Below are 22,490 nucleotides of genomic sequence, written 5' to 3' on the forward strand. Positions count from 1 at the left end.
CTGGATTGAAGATAAAAAATTTGTTATTTCCAATCAATATTTATGGTAACAATTGATTATTTATTTAAACAAATTGACTAAAAATACAGTTTTCAAGTTTCTTAACAACAGACAATCACATTTTATTTTTCGTCACTGTTTTGGAGGGTACCCCGGCTCACCCCAAAATCTTTTTTTTTTCCGAAATTGAAAAACTTGGTTATTTCCTTCAAATACGAATAGAATAAGGATTTCCCGTCAAATTTAAGTTTCGCCAAATTTGCGCGTTCCTCAAGTACCCCTTTTCGTCCCACGTTCCCCTAAATTTTGGCGAATTTCAGAAAATATTCTTAAACATATTGATAAAATAACCCCAAGATTTCAATAAAATATATATATTATTCCTTGTCTGTTGAAAAAATTCATGAAAATTACCCAAAATACATTATCCTACACCCATTTTCCCCTCTACTTTAAGAAGTACAATCATATTTTTTTATAAATTTATAAAATGTATGTAAAAAATTCGCGGATGAAAAGATAAAGACTTTCATGACTTCAAAGAACGAGACTCGTCGCTATAATTTGGAATTTTTTACACCACATGCATGACATTATTCCAGTATAGTAAAATATAGATCAACATTTCCATATATCTCAAAGTACGAGTACGCTCTTTTTTTTAATATGACATTTGAACTCCGTTCGAATTTTCGCGAATCCAATCATCAAATTGTTGATTCATTTCGGGCGTCATTACAGTTTTCCACTGGCCGGTAGTTCCGTTTCGAATGAATGAACTCGTGTCTTGACGTTTGTATAGTTTTCGAAATACCTCAACGGTGTCTTCATTATTCACGGCAGAATTGGTTTTCAGAGTTTTGAAATTTAGATGCTCAAGAAGACTGGACACTTGATCATCTGTCAGGTCTTTGTTCAAGAACTTCCCGATTTTTCGTAGGACTGATGGAAAATCCTGTGAGCAAAAAATGAAAAAGTTGAAGTTGACAAACAATAGTAGGGGAATGTTAGTCTTCTTTTAATACGGATACTTGTGTTACAGGTATTATAATCAGGACAAATACTTGTTTCATGTTTTCGAATGTGAAGTAAAGCAAGTTGTCATCGTTCCTCTTTTCCCAGTAACCTTGAACATGTTTCCAAAACGGCGCAAAGAGAACTGGAAAATGATTGCAAATTACGAAAAAAATTACTCGCATTCCTTGACAAACAGATTAATTAATCAGACCACAATCCTATCACCGACATCGTTCGGGAATCTCCTTCCGGGCGACACTTGACGAATATATCGCCAAATGGAAAGCATAGCATACAACCCCGTTAATATACTTCCCACGGACGTCTGACAAATTACAAATGACAAGCAACACGTGCAAATATTATCTGTGTCATTAACCTGCATTCTCAAGAAACAGCGTGGTGAACTCATCAAGAGTTCCTGTAAACCCTTCTATCGATGTGCACTGATGAAAGTAGGAGATACAATTATCTTTCGGGTTGCGAGCGACGCATATTATCTTCGGCTTTTTTTCTCCAGTTCGTATTTGTCGCGGTAGTAGATGATATGGAAGGTGGGTCCTGATGAATCTTGGCCTCGATAAGTTACGGGTGAAATTAAGGCTATCTGAGAACATCGTCGAAAAGGTGAACCCAGTGTCAGGCTGTCGACTGATTTCATCGAAGTTGAATATGGAAGACACTCTGAATGCATCAGAAAACGAAAACGAATTTTAGAAATCCACTTGACTGGCTCGAGTCAGAAATGTCTTTTAGTTTGTTGAATCAATTTTGTCAAAGCAATTCTTGAGTCGGACATTGGCCAGTGAAAAAGATATCAGAGAAACTTACTCTATGTGAGGAAACCTTTCGTGAATGGATCTTTTGGCCCCCTCAAAGTCACAGTCATTAGCGATACACCAAACAGTCTCCACCGTCCACGTTGTACCTGGTAATTAATTCGTGTGTAGGATGTGGTTTAAATATTATTTTTACAGACTCACAAATATAATTGCTCAAAGACTCTCGCCGGCTTACCCGATTTTGGGAAACTGCACACCCAAACGTCGTCGTCAAAAACTTCGAAGTTATCGATCTCATCCATCATTATATTCTGCGGAAGGGTACATCCGTCGATTTCTACAGTCGGATTACGGATAGGGCTAGTAAATGTCTTTTTCAAGAGATCTGCCACTTCTTTTTTATGCGGTTTGATTTGGTGGGCCATTTTCAGGAAAATATATTTTTTATGCTACGCTCTCGAATGACTTCCTAATAGTGACTAGGTTGCTATCCCGTTATTCTCAGCAGCAAATTGCGGCTGCAAGCAAAAATAAGTTTGATCAAATAGCAACCGCTGAAGATAACGGCGATCAACAATTATATTTAAAGAAGGATGATAATAAAAAAATCATCACTATCATTGCATGCTTTCGTGCCGTTATCTGTATGATTTAAAATACGTCAGGACGTAATTTCGTATAGACGACTATTTTCCATGAGCTGTGGTCCTCGATTAGCATATAATAGCGAGACCCTTACAGATCAGGATACGAAGACGTAACTGTAATTGCTGTTCGGCGAGCCCATAATTTGTGTGTCGATTATATCGACTGTACTTAAAATTAGCCGCACCATTTTCAGCATATATTCATCTCAAGTTTGTCCAGCATAGAACGCACCACTCGACTGATATTTTTAATGTGTAAAACCAAATCTGAATAAAAATCTTTCCGAGCATGAAAACAACGTTGTCGAAGACCAATGTAAATCATCGTAGGCATGTCTTACATCACGTCATATCACTCACTCGATTTTATTCACAACATTCAACATCGTGGCGGGTATAACGCGAAAGATTTTTGCGAAGGAAATAAAAAGAATTCAATCACCATTTTTTGGAATTTGTTTATACCTGCCTCATTACATCGTTCTGGTAGAAAAGAATCTATACACTATCACTGTTCCCACCTACATTATACTCTTATTCCGATGATAAATCGATTCCATCTGAATTCTCGCGATTCCAAACATCAAATCGCTGATTTAGTTCGGGTGACATCGCGGTTTTCCATTGGCCAGTGGTTCCACTTCGCATGAATGAACCCTCCACCTTCACCTCGTAAATGGCTTCATATCTTTCCGTGAGATCTTCGTTATTAACTGCGCGGTTGTTTTTAAGCTTTTCAAAAGTCAAGTGGTCATTCAGACTGGTCACTTGATCGTCCGTCAGGTTCTTGCCGAGAAACTTTCCGATTTTCCGTAGAACTGATGGTAAATCCTGTTAGGCGAGGAATTGACATGTTAGAACTTTGGTTTTCACCTCACTGATTCTCGTGTTCTTTTAGTTTTTCATTAAATCGATAGGACGTCGATGACTCTGGGCGTGAGTCATTAACGACAGCCACGAGCCAAATATGACGAGGACAGCTTCGTTACAGAAAACTTCAATTTCACTCTGAATCATTGCGTTAATCTCAGAGGACCTACCTTTTTCATATTCTCAAATGTAATGAAGAGCAAATTGTCATCGTTCCGCCGTTCCCAGTAACTTCGAACGTGTTTCCAGTATGGCGCGAATAAAACTGAAACCCAATTGAATTATCGATCACCGCATTCGTATAGGCCGTTACTTCAATAAATTCACAGATTAATGAAGCATGGGATGTATTTGTTCCGGTTTGATGTGACCGACGTTCGCGAGACATACCTGCATTTTCAAGGAATAATGTAGCGAACTCTTCAAAGGTTCCCGTGAAACCTTCTACCCTTTTGCAGTGATGGAAGTAGGAGATACAATTATCTTTCGGATTACGAGTAACGCATATTATCTTGGGTTTCTTCTCGCCAGTCTGTATTTGCCGTGGAAGTAGATGGAATGGGAGGTGGGTCCTGATGAATCTTGGCCTCGGCAGCTTTGCCGAATATCCAATGCTATTCACCGCGAATTCGTCCGGAATTATCCCGGAACGATTTCGTGCGACGAATTCTTCGAAATCAAATATGGAAGTTAATCTGAACGCAACAAAACATATGACATAAGAATTGAATAATCCCATTGCCTGTCTGATGTCGCAATTGTCAGCCAATTCTTAAATTGATCTTGTTTGAATCAATGTGTCGAGTGAAGCATTAAGTCAATTTCGTGAATAAAGTGACTTACTCCAAGTGAGAAAACCTTTCGTGAATGGATTTCTTGGCCCCCTCAAAGTCACAGTCATTAGCGATACACCAAACAGTCTCCACTGACCACGTTGTACCTGGTTAATGATTCGGGTTCAGGATGTGATTTGAATATTATTTCGACAGAATCACAAATATAATTACTCAAAGTCTCTCGTCCGCTTACCCGATTTTGGTAAACTGCACACCCAAACGTCGTCGTCATAAACTTCGAAGTTATCAATCTCATCCATCATTATATTCTGCGGCAGGGTACATCCGTCGATTTCTACAGTCGGATTACGGATGGGGTTGGTGAAGGTCTTTTTCAGGAGATCCGCCACTTCTTTTTTATGCGGTTTGATTTCGTGTGCCATTATTGTGCTGGCTCTAGTCACTCTCACGGTTACTTGGTGTCTTGATCGCTACTAACAGTCGATATCGGATTGAGTTAGAAGACCGTATGGACTACCCTCGTTGTTTTATATCGGATTTTATTTTTTGTTTGGGGGAAATTTCCATTAGATAACGAAAACTGACGATGTATATAGAAACACGATTGTATCAATACAAGGCTGATATTTTACAGATCTTCGTTATCGTTGTCTTGCTTTGTACTATCTGTTATTCGGTGGTTCCGAAACGACTAATCATCGTCTCCGGTATATTGACGGAGATTAAGTGCGAACAACGGGTCCTCACTGGCCAAAAGCTTATTCGTGAGAGCTCACATTCGAACATGAGATAGTCGGTGTCGTGTTCAACAATAGATTACGCCGTATGTCGCAAAGCCCTCTATTCGAAATAAGAAACGTTCAATTAGAGCGGAGCTCAATTTCAGATGACTTCAGCTAAAACGATAAACATTCTACGGCTAGAAAATTGTCCAATGAGGTGCGACAGCCTATATTACATTATTTATTTGGGTTTCGAAAAGATAGTCCGTCGTCTTTCAGATTATATGGGCAGACCGGTCGTCGAATCGTTTTATCTTTTCAGGGATCATCGTTTCTGTCTCCCATTGGCCCGTTCGCCCGCACCGCATGACTTCTCCAGTTTCTCGTTATTTTTCTTTCACAGTCGAACTCTCTTCGCGTAGACCTGCCAATTGACAACCGAGTTCACTTTTATCTTTTCGAAACTCAGGTGAGCGGTCGATATCGATAAGTCATCGGTCGTCGAGCTCTTGCCTATCAGCTAATAAGATAACTAAATCGTGAATCGAGAAAATACTATCACATTTTTCATCGATATCATGTGGATAATCTAAACCATTGATATATTTTCCAATACTCCATGCCGGTGATCATTGATTGAGAGAAAAATGAAGAATAAGTCATTTTCTCCGCTCACCCGTTTCATCTCTTCGTACTTGAGAAATTATCTTGATCGCTGCTGGATTTTAATGAGCATTCAACAAAGCAGATTACCAATTCGAGGAAAAAAACAAAATTAAGATTCAAAATATTTATTACACAAAAATAAGTGGAAAATAAAATCGATAAACTAAAAAATTAGCGGTAGTGGTACTTGGAGGGTTTTTTCGGAAAATATGAGAACATAACAAAGGCCTGCCAAGGACCGCTACTCCCAATTTTTTGTTTCGTGGATTGTATTTTTTACTACTTTCTTTTCAACCAATATTCTAAATCGCTCCGAATTTTTTTTCAACCCTCCTCTCTTTCTTTCAATTGGTAATCCGGTTCGTTACATGTTCGTTCCACTCTTCTGAAGTACGTCTGTGCAAGATGCAAATTCACATGTACTTGACAAAATAGTTGATTTGGATCTTTTTGTTTCTGTTATCGATGATTTTTTTTCACAACAAAGATATGTGCGCAGTAGATTCATAACAAGTTTCGGGTCTGCATATTTTCCCTGGAAAGTGAACCGCAGACATGACCACATATCCATGTAATCGCCAAACTAACAATCAACTATGCAGACGCTCACAAGTTATAAGCGATTATAACTGTTACTTTACAAATACACAATGCTGCTTCGGCAACGCCTCGACCAAACTCGGGGTTCGCGGTCGTATTAATCTTCGAGGTCTCGTTCCAACGCCAAACGTTCGAACAGTCGACCGGAATGTTTCCACCTTCGAACTTGTCGAAGATTAAGTACTTCTCCGCCTCGATATAATACAGTAACGATCGGACGCGAGTCCAATGACAACTCGATGGGTGATTTTCTGCTAAAATTTTTACTTACAGAGTTCGAAGTTATTCTGGAATTATTACATCCTTCCAATACTCTCTCTATCTGTACCTGCGTTACGTTATCGGATGTCTTTAAAACAGTACGGAGAGAAGAACGTTGGGAATGTCTGATTAGCGGGCCAAAGTCGATATACCCGTATCACAAGTTGATTGAAAGTTAATTCAGCTCCATGAATAACTATTTCTAACCCGAGCCGAATAGAATCGAACGACGTAAATCTGACTGCGAAATTCCTCACGTTTCATCCATGTACCCGATTTCACCTGCTATATGTATATGTATATGAAAACCAATTTTCCTTCGATTTTCTGTTGAAAATTTTAAATAAAATACCGTCCCTCCGTTCCTCCAGTTCTTCAGTCGTAACTAACGAAAACTACGACACTGATAACCTTTGATACTGTCGCAGAGGGAGATGCCAGGCATCAGCAGGATTCTAGTGCCAATAATTTGCCCGTTGAGTTGAACGGACCCGATGGAAAAAATGAAGAGGTTCTTGACGGACCGATAAAGGAGGTTCTGGCGCAGACCGGAGGCACGGCTACTCTGCCGTGCAGGCTCACGGATCCGGGAGCAGGAATAGTGAGTGTCAAAAATTTTTGAAAATAATTCATTCGGTGTTAGTACCGAACTTTTCGAAGGCAAACCGAGTCTAAGAAAAATTGTTTGGTAAGACGTCTTTGACGTTGAATATCGAAACGAAATATGAATTTGTTGAACGGTTGTGTACCGGTCCCAGTTACCGGGTAAAAATCCGATGCCGAATCGGTCGGAAACGTTCGGGTCAAACTAGCGGAGTATCAATCGATGAGAGTTCGTGCAGACGTGAAATTTTGAAAAAGCGACGCAAGTTTCTTGTATCTGGATGAAAAACAGCGGAGCGAGTGTGTACGTTCCATACGAAACGCTGCAAAGTATAGACGGGAATGAAACATCTTTTTAAATATTGACTCGCTCGAAAACGAGATTCTTTGTGGAAAAATTGAGACGGGGTGTGAGTAGAGTCTGCAGCTTCCAAAGCCTCGTGGGCCGATTACGAGGCGAATGCGAAACAGAAAATTCTTCCACGAAGCAGCCGCTGGGCCGTCTGCACGATCGTCGAAAAGACCGGGTCTCGATCGGCGAAATCGGTATTTGCATTTTTGAAACAGTTTTTTTTTTTTTACAGCGAAGAGGTACGTGCCGTACAACGTACAGATATCAGAATCGGAGAAGGTATATTGAAAGAGTCCACAGCGAAATCACACCGGTGTACACAGAGACGCACCTTTGCGAATAGCGGCTTACGGGATGAAAAATTACTCGTCAGTTTCGGTGACCAATCTATACGTAGCTGTCGCAATTTTTGGCTATCTCGGCGTATGATCGATCCGAAAAATATCAAGCGCTTTATATTCCCAAGCCTCGAAAACCATGGGGCGCTCTGGTGGCCCGTTACGCGTTGCGAGTGAACTCGGCATACGAAAAAAATCGCTTCACAGAATTAAAGCGAAAACTTTCAATGGTATTGCACTATCTGCTTGTCAGCGTTATTCGAAAACGTAGGAATGTTATAAAAATGAAAGCAACGGCCCCGGAGTAGCGGACAGGGAGTGAAATGATATCAATCGCATGTCTGAATTTCGGAGAGAATTTTCGATCAGGTAGAGGAGGGTATATATTCGTAAGACGACGATTTTCGTTTGTTGGTTTATGACGAGTAGAGCGATATTCTTGTCTAGGTTCTCGTTCGGTCGGTCGGTTGGTTTATGCTGATGATTTGCGAAACCCGAACCCGTGGTGCTGGTACTGCGAATTCTATCGCGGTATAAGGAAGGAATCTGAAATTCGACCTAGGGTCGGTCGACTGGCTGGTTTCTCTTTTACGGTTTAAATTGATTCGCATTCCGAATCGCGTTTTGAAGCGCATATTTCAGTCACCGCAAGCGTTACCAGCTCCAGCCCGGAATATCTCAGAATATTTGATATTATACCGACGTTAAGCCGCAGAAGCTCCCGGGTTTCATTTCTATACATGCCTACGCGGCACATCTCGCAAGATGAACAACTTTTCCTAGAAACTAGAAAACGCTGCGATCTCAAAACTCTCATTTTTCTTTTTGCCTGGCGATATTTGCGTCCCAAGCGATATGTCTCGCGAGATATTTTCGAACGATGTCTCTTCTCGTGGAAAAATTTTTTGTATCACGTATGACGCGGGATGAGTTTGAAAATGAAGAAAAAAAAAAAAAAGTCATTCGCACTCGGTCATTTTTCTTACGGATAATAAAATCGTACGGGCAACGAACTTGTTATTGTATATGTATACGTACACACTTCGTGTGTACCGAGAGAATATAAAACTTGGAGCGCGAAGAGCGCGGTCAAAATTAAGTTTAAACTTGTATATTTCCCTGCGTTGCGCGTTGCACGTAGTCGTCGAGTGGGACTCTAGACCCTGTATATTGAAAACTGTTGGGAAAAGTTTTGGAAAGAGTCGAGTGAAACTCAACGAAAAGTAATAAAATAATTTTCCGTCAGCTATCAAGCCCCATGAAAGTATGTATATGCTCGCATAATAACTGACTCGCTTTTGTTGGCTATAATACAATATAGTTTTGTGACGACGTTGCTTCCAAAGCTGCACCGGCGTTAGGATTGGAAACCGGAGAGAAAATGCTGAAGATACTTGAAATAGTTGAAGCGAACTGGCTCTGTCAAATAGATGAAGTAGAGCTTCTCGAATAACGCCGGGGATGAAAGTTGTATGTACTCGCGTGTACACATGTGGAAATAAAGAAGAGAATCGGAAGACAAAAAATGAAATGTATCTCAGAGAGGAGGTAGAAAAAAAAAAAAAGAGGTTACAACGAAAAATGACTGGGTGAAGAACTAATGATTAAAAATTAAGCATCGAGTTATTCGGGGAGCAATAGTCCGTAGTCGAGAAAAACACAGGGAGTAACATTTCGTCCGTTTTGTTCAAAGAAACATGAATAAAAGATGAATTCATCTGCGTCTCTTCGAAAAAAGACTTCGGGAGCGGCGGAGCTTTTCGACCGACCGAGAAGGCTGATGCTCCGGGCAAACTGCTGCAGGGGTTAGTATTGATTCCGGCAAACTTTCGTAACAAAATGTTGCTTTGGCCGGAAGCGTAAAACCGTAAAGCGTAAAGCGTGAAGCGCAAAGCTCCAAAGGATCTTCTAGGTCATGCTCCAACAGCTTACCTCAGCGTATCAGCCCTTCGCTCGGCCTGACCTAGCTCAATCTGGAATGCTGAATCGAAATCCTTTCTCCACGCCCCTTCGAACCGAGGAATTCGACCCCGGATTTCAGCAGTCCGCGTGCGATAATTATCGTTCGCCTTCAATTTTATTCGCGCGCGATCTCGGAATGGTAAAACGTGACGACTTTTGCTGCGGAAGTGCAACTCATCGGACAATCCGGGTCGACGACGATCCCCAACGACGGTGGTACAAAGCGCTGGTAATTTAACGAAATTCCTTTCGAATTTCAGCCACCCGAAAATCGAGCAATTTTCAAACTTCCAAATGATCAACATCTCAGGGCATCGTCGATGCGAACGAGATTGCTCGAGATACGCATCGATTTATTGCAACCGTTATTTTATCGGGTATAAATTTGAACAATTCAGCTCATGCGACGACTCGAGTTTAACTTTGAAATTTATTTATTTATATTGGACGTATTAATAACGTGGTGAAATTGAAAAACTGAACTGACGGCAACTACGATGCAATTGAGAAATATAACGCCGTGACTGTACAGCTTGATTCTGCTGAGAGCGTTTATGCGATCACTGCAGACGTGCTTTCCGTTTGTAAGTGTCACCATAGATATGTTTCACTTTGCCGCTTTGATATAAGATTGACGCTGTCTTTCGCCGGCGGAAGTAGAGCTTACAATTAGTGTAATAAATGCGATACGAGCAGAGATTCTACGTAGAGGATGATAGGATAATCGCTCAATCAGTTTCGTTGAAAGGAAAAGACTTGTGTAAGGGTGCTTTCAAGGATGAATGCAAGGTAGCTAGTTATATATACCTATACTAACGGTCGAATTATTCAACGTTTCTCATTAAAATGAAAACGAGAAACAACCATTTGACCGACAATTGGAAAGAACACGTTAACACTGAAGTGAAATTTTCAAAAAATTTTTTTGCTATAATCGTGGATGAAAAACCAGTCAAAATTAGGGGATGATGCGAAGCTTTCTACTCAAACTAATTATAATCTTACAATCAGTTGCGCTCCGCTACATTCTTGCTTCTACGAGATAGCTGGTTAAGTTTGTGCGAGGAACGTAATATCGTTTCACTTTGCCCCGAGACATTTCAGTCGAGCTTACGGTTCGTCTCTAACGCTCGTCTCGCCTATTAGTCCCGCGTTAACGATGTAAATCATTTTAACTGACACTCTGATATGGATACATAAGAGGCTGCCGAGAGTGAGGCTTTGCCCGTACAGGATAAAGGATGAATAGGAGGATCGGTTTCGCATTATGCCGGATGATCCGCATCGGATCAACTCAACCTGTGGATTTTAAGAATACCAGTCGATATTTAATCGTACCGACTGATTTGTAAAGGTATCGGGCGATTCTCCCCTCGGTAGACCCGAAATTTCGAACCCTCCAATCGGTGTGGTGTTTAATTCTTCGTTACCCTCTAGTCGTTAGTTCGTCGTATATCGATGCGACGAAGGTGAAAATTTTTTCGACATATCGCGTATATAAATCGTTTGGAATTGACGACGTATATAAAAACGAGGATTTTATATCGTCGAGTTCCTTCGTCAACCAGCAGCTGCTTCGAGAAATAAGCGTCGCATGCGTTCAAATCGCGATAACGTCGAGACCATTTCTGGCTAAAATGAAAGAAAAGCTTTGTATCGTCGCACACCGCGCCGATTTGCCTTTTCCAGTCCTCTCAAATACTCGTCTGATGTGATTCGCGTCACAGCTGTTGCTACCGCTCACGGTCTTGCATTCTTTTATACGGGTATGTGTTTTTTCATGTTATGTATGTACACACACCTATATACCCCTATTTTATCTATGGAGAAATGAAAAGAGGTAAAAACGAGCGACAGCCTGCAGAACCTCCAGCATTCCTTTGTTCGAGATTTTTACTTCGGTGATTCCTTGTAACGAAACAGTCGAGCATAATCCTGCTCACCGGCTATACCCACCACCTCCGTCTGAGGAAGGGCTCGCACTGCATGGGGGGGGGGGGGGGGTCACGGTGAAAATTTACGAGCTTACGTCAGATACTGTAAACGACCTCTCCGTACGAATAAAGATGGATATAACAAACGATATTACGTCCTCTATAAAGCAGCTTTACAGGGACCCGGAAGACCCCGCTGCTCAACCCGACCAGCTCGAACGACACGACAACCAAAAGGTCAATCTTTCCCTCGGAATTCAACCCTCACCCCCTAATAACCGGACAACGTATGCTGTCGACTTGTACCTCGGAAGCGGCGTTTTTCACCGAACCAAAAATGTTTTTTTACACTTTTCTCTCCTCCACGGTTGCATCGTTTCAATTTATCGCTCTCGGGGATCCATTTCTGCACCGAAACTCGGTAAAATTTTCATTCATTTTCACCGTATATCTATAAGAAAATATTGGGCATCGAGGATATTTCTGTGGTATGAAGATATTTGTGGGTAAATCGACTACAACCCGGCGGACCGGAGAGGTTTCGTGCAAATTACGTAACGGAATAACCTAGTCACGAGATAGGCACGCCCTACGCCGACGTAATTCCACGGAGTATTAGCTCAAGGGGGAGCATCAATTGGCTAAATTAATTACACGAAGGCGCGGACCGCAGCCCCACGTTTCAGGGCAGGTGTATATCGGTGCTTAAAATTAAACCGGATTATTCGATCATCGAGTCGCGTTAAGCGAGACACACGGTCTCCGACGATCGCAGGCAAAATGGGCAAAATTGCCGTGGGTCGATGGAGACGATACCGGTATAAATATATGTACACCGAATGTTTTAATAAGTATAAGAATACCAATGTACGCATATGACACCAATGCTTTTGTTTATCCGTTCGTTCGGTTATTCGAATTTTCACCACTGCGTTGATTATTTTTTTTTTTTGATGGTCTGTTTGAAAAAGTCGACTGGCTCTTTGAAAAAAATTTTCGAGAACGGAAATATCCACGCCAGAGATACGAGGCTGAAGTTGTCAACTAACGATGACGATATATTTCTTTTTATTTACCCCGATTCCGAACGATTCGATAGCCTCCGACAAATTTTGAATTCGTACAAACTCGAGCGGCGAAATGAACAGAGAAACTATGGAGAAGAAAAAATAGTTATGAATATTTCACGCTGTTTCGCGCCCCCTCTCGAAGAATAAAAGAGCCGTCGTATGTTATGTGTATATATACACAGCTATAACCGAAAATGCGATGTTTAAAAATGAAGCGAACTCGTCGGCAGCTCGATATGCCCCGCAGGTTTTCTACGGCAGCTGCTCGCTACTTCTCCTCCGCGAGTGGGTACTAAGCGGAGAAACTTAAAGGGGAGTGTTTTCCAAGCCTCGCGAAGAGGAGATCAATCGAACGAATCAAGTGTTCCGGTTTTGGGAGCCGAGGGAAAATCGCGGAGCCGAAAGTATCTCCCAAATTGACCCCTGCTGTGGGACAAACGAAATTGCTTTTCACTTTTCACCGGGTAAAACTTGATTTCCTTGGATTTCACGGCCGCCGAGTTTTCGAGGGAAAATCGTCTCTCCGTCTCGCACGAATCGCGAACCGATTCCACGCTCGCGATGCACGCGATTGTGCCTATTTGCGCGTCGCATCGTATAAGGATCTCGATGACTCTACCAAGTGCGAGCGAATCCGGCTTGGTTGATTACCGAGAATGGAAGATCGTTTTTCGTTTGGTTCGCGAAACCCCGCGAAGTGCTCCGTTTGAATCGGTCAACGATTAAACCTGGATTCAATAGACCGGAAATACCCGATGGAATTTATCGCACCGAGAGCGAAGCAGGATTTTTGCAGATCAGATCCCGTGGGTAATAAAAAACAGACCCTATTTGCTTCAAGCGAAATATATCGAACGTAAAATCACCCCGTGTAAACCTATTAGGGCGACAACTTCTTCGAATCTAATTCGTACAGTCCCACCCGGAAATTTCACGCTTTTTCCTACTTGAATATGCGCATTGTAAAACTCCGAAAAGACCGTACGCTTGTTCGAAAGCCTTGAAAATGATAGAATCTAGAAACTTCGAATTCTTTTTTTTTTTTTTTCATTCAACCACGATTTTCACCTTCCACATTTCTTAATCATCAACTGTTCAACAATTCATCGGAGTGATTTCAGTCTTGAAGAAAATATCGATATTTCCAGAGGTCAATCGAAGGTTTTTAACGTTCTGAGGAACAAAATTGTTAGTCGCAAGTTTCGGAGAAGCGACAAACATCGGTATTCCATCTTCCCTCGGATTCGGACTTTTCTCTTACATTAAATATTGACGACGAAGAATCGAAGAGATTGAGGTTCGTGATAAAACAAACGAAAAACAATAATTGATTCATGATGAAATGAATTGCTTTTATGTTGTATTTTACATTATATCATTGTTCGATCGCGTCGATGTATTCGGAGACTCACTCGAACAATTGAATACGTACAATTTCGAGGTAGGGTAAAAAATTAAGTGAAAATATCGATCGAGTGTTAGGACGAGTGAAGACGAAATGTTTTGAGCACATCGCTCTGGATAGATGGTATACCCGTGATTCGAAAAGTACTTGTCATTTCGAGAGGAATGTTTGAATTATACAGTTATGATTGTTCCGTAGCTGTTGTAACCACGGGGTTACCCTACCATTCGACCAATTACAATGAACTTTTCGACTCGATATTCGTATACTTGCGGTGCGCACTTCTCCGCTACGTTACATCGTAAATCGCCGTATAGTTTGAAAGATAAAGTCGATATCGAAGTTGGTCAATTTCACCGAGAAACTTAATGCTTGAGTTACGGAAGAGGTCGAGTTAATAGCTATATAATATTGTCGAAGGGCTGAATTGTCGATAAAAGAGCAAGCAAGAAAACTTGAAGTTTTCTACTTTAAGCGGAGGATACTTAACGTGCTATAAGTGGCGCTTGAAGCTTTACAATAAGCGATTTTAATTTTTCAACTCTGCTCACGTGATATACAGGTATTTAGTAATACGACGATAGTATACGAGGTACGACAATTCGGGGTACCGTAAAACGCCTCGAAAACTCGTAATTTAAAAGCTAAACCAAGCTGACAGCCTAACCCAAAGTTCGCCGCAGGCCGCACAAGCCACCGTCCTTTGCACCCCCAATGAAAATGAGGAACAAGGATCGTGTAAATGGTTTTCCTGCTGAAGCCAGTAGAATAAGGAAAGGGCAGAGGTGAAATGGGGATTAGCGGATACCGCGTGTGTTGGTACAGCGAAAGAACAATGGTTCGCGGTACGTCTGCGGAAGGTTGAGTGAGAAAATGAAAAAACATTGGGGAAAAACATCGCGGTGTCCCTTCCTCTCTTTTTTTGAACTCCTATTCGTATAACGAGAATGAATGCCTCCGGCGGCACACTTCCGGTAAGAAACTTTCTTCGGCCTCTTCGATCTCGCGTGCCTGACGACAGGCGGGAAAAAAAAAAAAAAAGAAATTTACATCCATCCGCCGCCGTGACGAAACGAGTCACCAACGAATCACCAACGAGTCACCCGTATCCGTGGCGGACGTTTCCCTATACCAACACCATTTTATTTCTAATTAAAAACGTTCGACTTGAATGAAATAAGAATCTGATCTCCCGAAGCATCCCGAAGATCTGACGGAAAGATATCCACTAGGGTGGAAAATTTCATTTTAAAGAATGATCCACGCAATTTCTACACCATATTTAGCTGCAGCACAGGAAACCGATTGTGAGCCTACTTTCTTCGAACAGATCTTTGTCCGGATAATGGAACTTCGAAGTGGCCATAGGCTGCATGGCGACACTGCGAGAAAAAAAAACGGAGGAAATTCGATTGATTCTGGTTCAGCGACGCGGGCTTACACGGGGGTGTGGAGGGAATAAAAGAAAAAAAAAGAAAAAAAAAGAAAAAAAAAGAAAGAAAAGAAAAAACGGAAGAAAAAAACAATTCTTTAAGAGGTCGGGAAATGGGAAAACCCTCGTAACCACCGAATGAAAGGGAAAATCTTCCAGGAAATGTGAAAATTTCTTTTTCTGAACGTAGGTACACCTTAATCTTGTATATATTTAGATGTGAGTTACGTTTGGTGATTAACAGAAGTAGAAGAAAGTATTTCTAGCGAGAAAAAAAACTAGGGAAAAAGAAAAAAAACATTACGTAAATTAAGAATTATGAGAATAAGTAAACGTAACAGGATGGGGATTAGGGTTTTCCTAGATTACGGGTTAGTGACTGGGATATTATATTGCCAGAGAATTGCTTTCTCGGGAGACATTATACCTACGTACGACGTTCTAATTAGACGCATGGAATAAGACGCTTTGTATATTATACCGCTACGTGTATACCTCTCCAGACTCGCCACTACAGTACGGAAGCGAAGACCCGTTCGTTGTTGCAGGAATTTATTGATCGAGGAATCTGAATCGGTCACTGCGGTACATATGTATATAAGGTGTACACCGATTTGGAACGAATGCGGTTTGTATTCGCGGCGTGGTAAAGTTTTAAGGTAAACTCTGTCAGTTTCGAGTCGCATTCGGAAATCTATGTCCAATTACGGGGAAAAATTTTGAGCACAAACATTCATGTTCGGAGGTCGTTCGTAGGGGACGAATACTTTCGCTCGTGAATTGTAAAGAGTGATGCAAATTTTGATAGAAATTTCGACAGTTGAAATTTAATAGTTTGATCGTTTTTTTTTTTTTTTTCTTTGACAGTTTAACGTATCGATCGACCCCTTTGTATTTTTGTATCGATATCTTTCACCGAATTCTAAGGGAATTTCCAGAGCAATCGACGACCTTGGCATGACCACGACCTGCTCAGTTCGAACTTGTGCGAGGATAGGTTTCCGGAGTACCTATAGTCGGACTTGAAACTAATGATGAGAAGTAGAGCTCAACATGTTGCCACTCGCTAACGTGAAGTATAAGGCAGTCGAAAAATACATTTCCAAACTGTTAATAAAACGTGAATGAAAGGAGAAGGAGAAGGAAGACTTCATTTTCACGATATGTAAATAAGAAGGCGAAGAGGGGGAGGGAAGGAACCTTCCATAATTCATTCGTGCACCTTGTTTTCATTCGCATTTCAAAATTGGTTGGTTTTACGAACCACCCTGTACATTCGTTCAGGTTACAAAAGCTCAAGACGTCTCTTTCTCGGAGTTGAAGGGGAATTCGATCGACGTTTCCAATACTTTATAAGAGAACACGTTGACGTTTTTCAGGTGACTTGGATCAGACGCAAGGATCGCCAACTTCTAACCGTTGGAGCCGCAACTCACTCCGTGGACACTCGCTTTGTGATCCGGCCATCCACTTCCGATTGGGCCCTTCTTATTCGGGGTGTTACTCTACAGGACGCCGGGGTTTACGAGTGTCAGGTGATTTTCCCTCAGCAAGATATCGCTGCAAAATGCGGCCGTTTAAATACCATTTAGAAAAAGATTAGCCGCGTGACTTATCTACGGGTCATTAAAGCTGACATATACCTATACTATACATATATATATATATGTATGTATATGTATATATTGGTCATTCGCGGCCTTAGATCGCGAAAGGTTAATCCGCTGAAAATGTCAAACGAGGTCCATGAGGGACATAAGTTAATACCAGTATGCATTTTTGCATTTTTGTTTTTCATTTCTCAGTTATTTTTTTTTATTTTTTTTTTTTTTCACCGGAGATTTTAGTAACGACTTTGCAAACGTCCTTCACGGTAGCTGCGTATAAATGCGAGAGGCGGAGAATTCGAACGGCAAGACCATCAGTCAGCCGAGGTCGATTAATGAACGTTTTAAATCAGACGAAGCACATAGTATGAAATTTCTATCGCGGTGAATAGCCGAAACTTCAGACTGATCTTGAAAGGCACTTTCAGGTGGCCACTCATCCAGTGCAGCAGAATTTCGCTCGCCTCAAGATCACCGAAGCCTATTCGCTCATACCTGGGGCGCCGGATCTTCACGTTAAACAGGGCTCAAGTCTTCGCTTGGAATGTCAGCTGATGTTGGCCACCGAACCGCCCGTATACGTCTTCTGGTATCGCCAAGGTCGCATGATAAACTACGACGCCGAACCCGGCGTCAAAGTCGAAGCCACGAAAACAGGGTCGATTCTAATAGTAAACAAAACGAAACCCTCCCACGGTGGCAATTACACTTGCGCCCCCAGCAATGCCAGATCCGCGTACGTCGTCGTTCACGTTATAGAAGGTCAGTAAATGTAATCTCGGTGCCAGAGATTGCGACGGAAGTTTTTTAATTACCTACTCTCCCGCGATTCTCATTATGTTTGAATAATTTTATGACAGGAGACTGAGAGTTACGTTTCTCAGACGAGGAACGAAAAGCACTCGTATTATACGATTAACTCAAATGTTTGGTCGTCAACTATGAAATTATTTTCTGAATTGAGGTCAAAAGCGGTATCGTTATTCTCTCCAAATTTTTTTTTTTTTTCTCCTTCTCTTCTTGTGTTCATCTTTTATTTCTGTACTTTGTCTGAAAAGTTGCGATAGGTAGACACGAACGTTTGGATGAGAAAAAATTTTGTTTGAGCCGGTTCACGGTTTTGAAATTGAGCGAGTTCGAGCACAACATTGTGACCGGTGATCAATCGATCTTCGTAATGGTCAGGTTAATTCATGTTGGAATGTAAAATTGTAATTATCAAAAATTATTATTCGACTCACGCGATAAGGCGATGTCGTTTGTCCGATGTAACAATCGTTATGTAATATCATATACAGAATGTATAATTTTTACATTCGAATTTCCTCGATGCAGGTCGCGATTCATTTCTTTTTATTACGTCAGTTTAATTTCAGGACCCATCTCGTTTTTACGAGTGGGCGGCATCCGTAAGTAGCCGAAAAATTTGTCGAATACTTTGAACTTTATGCGAGTCTACAAATCATTATTGAAACAATAAAAATAAAAAAAATCGAAGTAGAAAGAAAGGAGAAAGAAACTGTTCAATTGGCATTTATTGCTCGAACCAGCCATATTCGAACAACGAACGACGCCGCAGACTACACCCCCCCCCCCCCCCCCCCCCTCCCACTGTATTATGGCGTGCAACGATGAAACCGAGATGAAATATATCTCCGGCAATTTGAATATACCAAGTTGCGCTCGCGAGGGTGAATTTCGACCTAGCGTACAACAATTTCCCATTCATTGCCCATTGAACGAGGATTGTAAAAAATTGTACATAACCCGGTATATAAAGGGGGTCCTGAGCGAGGGCCGAGCACGGCCAAGTATCGGGTTTTCGAATTAGCATTCCCGTTGGAAAACATGTTTGTTTCACCTTCGTGTATAATACGCGAAACTTGGCAGCGCGGATGCGTACCACGTATACGTATAATACCTACCCGCGTGATACGCGCCGTAACCGATAAACACCCACGTCGACGGCGCGGCGTCGTCGCGACGCCCAGAAAACCGCGTAGCCCTATTTTGCCAAAATATTCGTGAGAGAAGTTCGGGCCACGCGACGCGACTAGTTCAAGAGGTTTTCGATCAGATTATACGGATCTACCGCAACACCTCGTAGCTGTGCGGCTACCTTGATTCGTTACGCATCTCGAACACGACTACAGCTCCCACGTGTTGAAACCTATACGAATCAATGTGAAAAATATGAATACCAGAATTTTATGCGGAGTAAATCACTTGGTGAAATTCTCGAGAAACCGCGAAAGCTAATCGGATGAGGTTCGATGGACTCATTGAATTACCTCGTTCGCCCGAGGATTCCGGTAATCGGATCACGCTCTTGAAGGGATCCGAAAGACGTGACTGACAATTAGTGAAATCGAGGCATAGGCGCCTAGCGTACGAGAGTTCAAACAAAGTACGATGCTCCGAAGGCCCATTCAGAGACGACATCGAATACCATCCAGGTATTACGTACTCGATTTGCAGAAATACACCCATACAGCTTCGTTCTTCATTCGCCTACACCACTTTCGTCGATGCCGCCCGAAACCTAATCAATGTTCAAATGTGTTGTGACACCGAATCTCAACCCCCCCCCCCCCCCTCCGTTCCTATTGTATTCGCGTCTTCCAATTTCCACTTCGCAACTACCTCCCTCCGTCGTCATCCGAAGTCGCGAAACATCCCAATTTGGGGATCTCACTCGCATTGTCAGGAGCTCGCCGGATAAAATTTTCCCCGATCGAAGAGATCGGGACCAACGAGAGATCCGGGAGGCGATGCTTATCCCCGAGAGAGCCAACCCGTGCATACCTATCATACCTATGTAGCTCTCGTATATCTCTGTAGCGTTATACGCCGTCGATTTTAGATGTTCTGTTGAGCGTAGATGAGAGTAGAGAATGAAATGAGATAAACGAATGAAGGAAATCAGCCAATTTTGAAATAAATCGGCTATCGAAAATTCTTTGTTTTTTTTCCAATTAAGGTAACGAATTATTTTTGTTAAATCACAGACTCCTGTTCGTGACGTCAACGGTTATTGCGCTCTACTCGCTCGATGAGTGCACAGTATTTACGTAACGAAAGTCTGTAAAACAAGTATAATAGGGTATAGTCGTAGATTTATTTTTAGCGGGACAAAAGTTCTGCTTCATTTACCATAGAATGCCATAGGGTATTGAATAATGAACTCGGCGAACAGGCTTTGTTAGAAACAAAAAACAATCAATCCAAGCTGCATGTACGTATTTATAATATTTGCAGAAGCGATGCGTGCGGAAATTTCATTCAATTTTTTTTTCGATACAGCGTATCAACAGTTGAATTTCGCATGTATGCGTACATTTTATAGAAAATAGGAGTGCCAAGAATGAAGGGAGTTTCATTTTGATTTCAGAGGAAGAGAAGCCGGCCGCAATGCACGGTGGTGATCGGCGAAATTTGAGCCCGGCTATCCTGGCGAGCAACTTCCTCGTCTCTTTGCTGGCGACCGTCAGCTGGAGGATACCCAGTTTTACGAGCCTCTACCCAACGTGAAAGGGAGGCTGAAATTGAAGGGGTCGCATTCCCGAGCGAATCCTCGGCGATCCTCCAGAGAACGAAACTTCACCAAAGACGAGAAACACCTTGCAGTTGTCCGATCGGAAATGGCGTTATCCGCGAGAGGTTTTGCGGTTGATTTCGTCGTCTGGAGGGTCACGCGATTCGCGAACGGGTAGCAAACTCTCATCGTCATTTATTGCAAAAACAAGAGAAAACTCGTCTGAAGAGACGTAACCCCTAGATCATAAAGTCATGTGCTCGTCGTAACCTAATCCCAAATAAAACAATGAGAAATCCATGTAAATACCGGACAAATTATGATTATAAATTATTATTAAGAATAAATATTTAATAAAACAGATGCCAACTGTCGAACCGATGTAATAACGGAATAATAATTCTCCCGAACGTAAGGGTTGTCATTAATAATGATAATAATGATGATGATGATGACGATCGACAGATTATAATCGGTATGACGTTAGTAACTAACCGAACGAGCGACGACGCGACGAGTCCAAATTATATGTACGGACGCGACTCAATAATTCACCCGCAGGCTTCCGTCGTTTTTTCCACTTTTTGCAATTCTATTTTTTCTCTTTTCGTAATTGTTATTGCCCCAGACAATTTGTTGATTAATTAGCGGGCGTCAGGTGACGCTTTTTTTACATCAATTTAGAATGGAATCAAACGAAACTACCCCACGATAACGATCGGTTATCCTTTTATATGAAATTTCGTGCAAACGAAATCCATCTTATTCAAACGACAAGCTCGTAGTCATCGTCGGAGCGCTTCCGCAATGAGGTCAATTACAACTTTGATCAAGTCACTTATTCGAATTTAAACTTTGGAACAATAGAACATCTCTCTTCGTCAAACAAATATATGTATTCACAAGTTAACGAACCATCTCTGAAATATGAGTATATAACAACGGACGATATACAATTTTCATTTTGCTAAAATCATTTCAACCCGCAGACTTGAAAAAAAAAAAAGAAAAACAAAAATGAGAAAACCCCTTACTCGAGATCAGGGGTTGGAAAAGATTTACTTTTACCAGCAATTTGAGTAACTCGAATAGGAACTTTCCAGTTAGGATGAAAAAAGTTGAAACGTCGCGATATACGCACCAGCCCTGTTCGACGAAAATTCGCGTAACAATCAGTCACTTGGAATCAGGCGTCACACCCCTGTAAGGAAGCGAGTTTGAAAGTGGAGAGTGAAGTATCAAGTGGATGTTCAATACGCTGTACATTTGATCATTCGTGACATTTCCGTGTCGAAGTTTTTTGGAGCTTGTGAAGCAAGATTAGTTTGAGTTGAGTTAGCTCGAATCCACCTCAGTTTCAGCCTGGTTAAACCGAACAAGGTTGGCCGAGGTCAATGGCGGACGGAGATATTTCCTCCGGAAATTGATGGGATGCTTCGAACAGTTGAACGAAGGGGGAAGGTACGTACGTAGCTATCCTACTTCCAGGCCCATTGATGCTTTTTTATCATGGCGAGACTCGGTTGCTCCTCATTTTATTTTTACCTCTCGAAAATGGAGAAGCAAAACTTTTACGATAAAAGCCCGAAACTCTTTTACGGCTGGTAAATTGAAACACGAGTGAAATAAAGTGATATATTGCTGGCCCGGTAACTCTTCTCAATTCTCAGTACAGTTCCACTACCAACCTTTGCTGCTGCTGCTGCTGTTGCTGCAAAACGGAAGCGGATGGAACGGCGAAAACAAAACGAAATGAAACTAAATTAAACGATATATAGAGCAGTAAATTGATTACGAGGTGAAGAACTGGCAACAAAATTTCACGGAAGGAAGTAGACGAGGGGTGAAAAATTGAGAACGGCTGTTCAATCATTGCAATATATAGTGATA

The 22,490-nt window shown here is 41.7% G+C and overlaps 2 protein-coding genes across 3 annotated transcripts in view; one reads left to right on the top strand and one right to left on the bottom strand.

Annotated features, from left to right (window-relative positions):
- Window positions 1-20,981, top strand: part of LOC105690650 (neural cell adhesion molecule 2-like) — a 76,879-nt gene extending 55,898 nt beyond the window's left edge. For both annotated transcript variants that reach the window (XM_020854943.2, XM_012408641.3), the window contains exons 3-6: window positions 6,791-6,963; window positions 16,838-16,993; window positions 17,494-17,827; window positions 20,457-20,981. In XM_020854943.2, coding sequence (XP_020710602.1) covers window positions 6,791-6,963; window positions 16,838-16,993; window positions 17,494-17,827; window positions 20,457-20,596 — 803 coding nt within the window. In that variant the 3' untranslated portion in view covers window positions 20,597-20,981. The remainder of the gene's footprint in view (window positions 1-6,790; window positions 6,964-16,837; window positions 16,994-17,493; window positions 17,828-20,456) is intronic.
- Window positions 40-2,308, bottom strand: LOC105690648 (luciferin sulfotransferase-like). Its single transcript, XM_012408638.3, has 5 exons — window positions 2,035-2,308; window positions 1,849-1,945; window positions 1,397-1,701; window positions 1,065-1,159; window positions 40-955 (listed from the first exon to the last, which is right to left on the bottom strand). The coding sequence occupies exons 1-5, from the start codon at window positions 2,222-2,224 to the stop codon at window positions 662-664; spliced, it is 981 nt and encodes a 326-aa protein (XP_012264061.2). The 5' UTR covers window positions 2,225-2,308; the 3' UTR covers window positions 40-661.
- Window positions 20,982-22,490: the final 1,509 nt, after the last annotated feature.

The sequence above is a fragment of the Athalia rosae genome, chromosome 1 (genome assembly GCF_917208135.1).
Source record: "Athalia rosae chromosome 1, iyAthRosa1.1, whole genome shotgun sequence".
Taxonomy (NCBI): domain Eukaryota; kingdom Metazoa; phylum Arthropoda; class Insecta; order Hymenoptera; family Athaliidae; genus Athalia; species Athalia rosae.

Bases quoted from the DNA above. Each gene is read 5' to 3' on its own strand.
- LOC105690648 (XM_012408638.3), bottom strand. From the start codon at position 2,224: ATGGCCCACCAAATCAAACCGCATAAAAAAGAAGTGGCAGATCTCTTG. The intron at 1,946-2,034 runs GTAAGCCGGCGA...ATTAATTACCAG, and splicing joins GTGCAGTTTCCCAAAATCGG to GTACAACGTGGACGGTGGAG. The intron at 1,702-1,848 runs GTAAGTTTCTCT...TGATGCATTCAG, and splicing joins GAAAGGTTTCCTCACATAGA to AGTGTCTTCCATATTCAACT.